General features: G+C 39.2%; 1 protein-coding gene across 6 annotated transcripts in view; it reads left to right on the top strand.

The window, feature by feature from the left end:
• The window catches only part of Pphln1 (periphilin 1), an 82,084-nt gene that overhangs the window by 57,885 nt on the left and 19,811 nt on the right, over positions 1 to 4,388 (top strand). For all 6 annotated transcript variants that reach the window (XM_055626831.1, XM_055626833.1, XM_055626835.1 and 3 more), the window contains one exon: positions 1,012 to 1,149. In XM_055626831.1, coding sequence (XP_055482806.1) covers positions 1,012 to 1,149 — 138 coding nt within the window. The remainder of the gene's footprint in view (positions 1 to 1,011; positions 1,150 to 4,388) is intronic.

Below are 4,388 nucleotides of genomic sequence, written 5' to 3'. Positions count from 1 at the left end.
ACACACACACACACACACACACACACACACACACACACACACACACACACCAGAGGGTTAGTGTACTTAATGCTGTAAAGCAAGTAGAGCAGTTTCAAGGACTGGAACCAACCTTAAATGACAAAAACAGTTTTTATGTGAATTATCATAAAAAAATGTTAAGGGGCTGGAGAAATGGCTGAGTGGTTAAGAGCACTGACTGTTTTTCCAGAGGACCTAGGTTCAATTCGCAGCACCCACATGGCAGCTCAAAACTGATCTGACACCTTCATACAGACATACATGCAAGCAAAACACCAATGCACATAAAATGAAAAGAAAGTTAAAAAAAATATTTAGTTAAAAAAAAAGAAGGGACAATAGGAGTTTCAGAATGAAAAGATCATTCATGTTTCATGTAATATATGCAGTATTGGCTATAGTATGACAAATGGAAACGGGATTACTATCATAAAAATGTTCACTACAGCTGTATGCACCTGTTCCAAGCCCAAACCAGCCTGTAATGCTTCCAACTCAATTACTTCCCCCCCCATTGGCACTGTCAATGGAGGAGCATGTAGATCTTCTGTTTGATCCAGTCTTTGTTATAAGGCTGGTATGTCTGTGTATCAGATCGGTAAACAAGACACCTGAGATCTGTCTTGTTTGTCAGTAAAATCAAACAGCTGACTGATACCATGGGGTGGGGAGGCTGTTGGGATCCATTGTCTTCAGGTGTTCTTCATATATTTTACAAACACCTGGTAGGCACCCATTCACACAAGTCCCGCCTTAGGCCTCTTGGTGGGTTGGATCAGCAAAATGGTGTGAGACATTAGGTCAGATGCTTTGCTGCAGCCACTGCTAACACTGCTGCCACCACACATGAGCTTAGCCTCCCACTTTTTTTCTTAAAATTGGTTTAGCAGCACTTCCTTTTAATATAATCTTCTCTTAGTGGCCACTTACACCATCTCAAATACTCTATGTCCTGTAAGAAAATAACTACGGTCTTCCTCTGTTTTCAAGGTGGAAGCCACAGCACCCTTATTTATCGACCAGACAGAACCTGAATCAAACACAACAGATGGCACAGAATTGTATGAAGACAGCCAGCTGAACAGTCGCTCTAAAGCAATTGCATTAAAAACCAAAGAGATCGAGCAGGTAAGAATGTAGTCTTCCACTAGACACAGCTGTTGGTTGTGACGCTCTGCACACACACATATTTGCACTAAATAGATACAATGCTCTTGCTTTTCTTTTCCACTTGTAACTTTAAAATTCCATTGAATGTGTGTGGAAGCTAGGGCGAACTCAGGTTCTTCTTAGGAAGCTAAGATGCACCAGTCTCCATCTTCCAGGCACTGTGACTCCTTTGTTTGATGGGGTCTCATACTGCAGCCCTGGCTGATAGATTGATGCCGCCTTTGAACTTATTGCAATCTTGCTATCTCAGTTCTCAAATGCTGGGTTCGTGCTATGAGCCACTCACTAGTCAGCAATTTTTTTTTTTTTTAATTCACTTGATGTGTTTGTTCGCTTGTCTCTCTTACCATAATAGAGATTTCCCAAGAAGTGCTACTTTATTCTGCTTAGTGGTGTATCTCTACTTACAACAGGGGTTCATGCATAGCTGACTCGTGAAAGTATTCGTTGGATAGATGATGGCTTGAAGTCATAGCTCTGACAGTGGCCCTTGAGTGGTTCCTGAGTCACTTAAAATTGGAGGTGGCCTTATGTTACTGTCCACCAGTCTTAGGTGTCATTCCTAACAGTGTTCAAGGTGGTATTTCAGTGAGTGAATGAGTTAATGTTCTTTTTTCTTCCTATGTTATCTCTCTCTCTCTCTTTTAAGATGCATTAATTTTCATTTTATGTGTTTGTGGATATGAGTGTTTTGCCTGAATATCTGTCTGTGCATCACATGTGTGCTTGGTGCCTTCAGAGGGCCGAAGAAGGTATAGGCTCTCCTGGAACTGGAATTACAGGCAGTTATAACCTGCTATGTAGGTACTGGGAGTTGAAACAAAGTTTTTTGGATTAGCAGGCAGTGCTCTTAACCACTGAACCAACTCTCCAGCCCCCTCAGATGTAGGTTTTTAAAGACAAGTTCTCTTAAGAATGTAACTAGAAGAAACATTTGATAGAACATAGAAGAAGGAAGTATTTTGTGTTGTCATTTATAAATGTTTTCATTATTTCTTTGTATTGGTATTCATGGTTGATCTCTTTGATTGTGAGAAAGTTATCAGTAAGTTACACAAACTGGCTTGATGGTGCACTGAAAATTATTTAGCATGAAGCTGATTATATATAGCTCTGTGTGGAAACCTGCACATGTTTGAGTTAAAAGACTGTCTGTTTAGAACTGCCGTTTGAACATATGAAACAGCTGCTGCTAAAGCATGCGGAGACTATTGCAGGATGGCAAGTGACCTAAAGAAAGAAAAGAGAACCAGGTATGGGTGTGGTGGGGCCGCTATAGGTGTGATTCCAGTGCTGGGGGCAGAGTCAGGAGGGCCTTTATGAGTTCCCGGCCATTCAGAGACTGTGTCAAAGAGAGGATGAAGGGACAGGGATGAGGGAGAGAGAGGAGGGGAATAAAGAAATGGAGTTACTACATTTTGGTGTTACTGGAGGAGTAAAGGGGTTTCTGAAAGAGTTATAAAATAGGTGGGCATGGTACAGGTACCTGTGATCCAGAATGATGTGGGAAACGGATGCAGGAGAAAAATGTCTCGATAAGCTTCTGAAGTACATCCTGAGACCCTGTCTTGATAAAGTAGGTATGGTGATATAAAATAGAAGATACACAGAGCTTTCTCTTCTGTTTGAGACTTTTGCTTTCACACATGGGCAAGAAGTAAGGCCAGAATCCTTCCAAATTCAGGAAGCCAGCATATGAGTATATGCTTAAAACTAGTATATGCTTAAAACTTCTAATTACTAAAATAAATAATAGCAATTATGTTATGTGTATGATTGTTTCGCCTTCATGTATGTCTGTGTAACACATGCATACCTGGTGCCATCAGAGGCCAGAAGAGGGCATCATATTCCTATAATAGACAGTTGTGAGCCACCATGTGAATGCTAGAATTGAAACTGGTTCTTGTGTACCTGATAAAACAGGATCAGATGAATGGGGAAGAAGTACCCCCTAGCAGTGGACTTGGCAAGGGGCACGGTGGAGATGAGGGAGGGAGGGAGGGACTGGGAGGGAATGAGGGATTGGGACACGGCTGGGATACAGAGTTAATAAAATGTAACTGATAAGAAAAAAATAAAATTCAAAAAAAAAAAAAAGAGAGAAGGGAAAATGCCTTTATCTTGTATTTACTTGAATACTTTATCAAGTAAATACTTTATCAAGTATTTACTTGAACCTCAGGTCACGCCATTCACTTAGTGTTAGTTCATTGGCAGGTAAACAAACATTGCTTGATTTATTTTCTCTCTATGGCTTACAACAGTGAATGTTCATATAAGGGAAATTTTACTCTAATTTAGCTTTGTAAGACTTGAGTATGTCTTTGTTACTGTATGCTCATATTTTTGGATGACCTGAATTATTGCCATCCAAATGTTATACCCATCTTGACAATGCATATCTGTGTTGTATAAATTTCAAATGACATTCAGTAAAATAATAAGATTCTGATTCATGAGTACTTGTCTAGTATAGCTTTTATATTTTACTTTTATTTTTTACTTATCTTTTCTTTTTAGTTATATCATTTGATGACTGTAGAACCATTGCATTTAGTTAAAGACAAATTTACAGTGTATCACAGTAATAGAAATTTCTGTCTATTTGAAACTTCTTGAGTGGAAATTATGAAAATACTTAGACCATTTTATTTTGGACATTCCTGAGTTCAGGATTCCTACTTCCTGTAATGTACAATTTGTAAACTTGACTCTGACAACAGCTTCACTCTGAAGCTGTTTGCTTGTTCGTTTTGTTTTTGTTTTTGGTGGGTTGTGTTTTCAGAAAGACTCTTGGTTTTTGGAGTGCAGTCTAAGTTCTCAGTATTGTATGAAGGTGACAAAAATAAATAAATAAAACTTCTGGAACTCTGAAAAAAAAAGAAACTGGTTCTTGTGGAAGAGCAGTCAGTGCTCTTAACTGACAGCTCCCCTTAGGCTTTGAAACCTGAAGTCATTTAATTGAGGCAATATTATAGCTTGAAAATAATTTCATAGTGACCACAGTGCTACAGTTCTTGATGTTTAAAGACAGACAGATTGATAGACTGTACTGGAATTACCTCTGTATGGGGACATACTCTTTTGATGTATTGTCACCTTTTCATCCCTGGGCATTTAAGAATTTTATCAGGTAAGTGGTGCCTGCCTTCCTTCCTTCCTTCCTTCCTTCCTTCCTTCCTTCCTTCCTTCCT

This window comes from Psammomys obesus, unplaced genomic scaffold (assembly GCF_907164565.1).
Source record: "Psammomys obesus unplaced genomic scaffold, mPsaObe1.curated_primary_1811, whole genome shotgun sequence".
NCBI lineage: Eukaryota > Metazoa > Chordata > Mammalia > Rodentia > Muridae > Psammomys > Psammomys obesus.
Note: the sequence above shows the minus strand (reverse complement) of the source record. Positions and strands in the feature narration are given on the sequence as shown.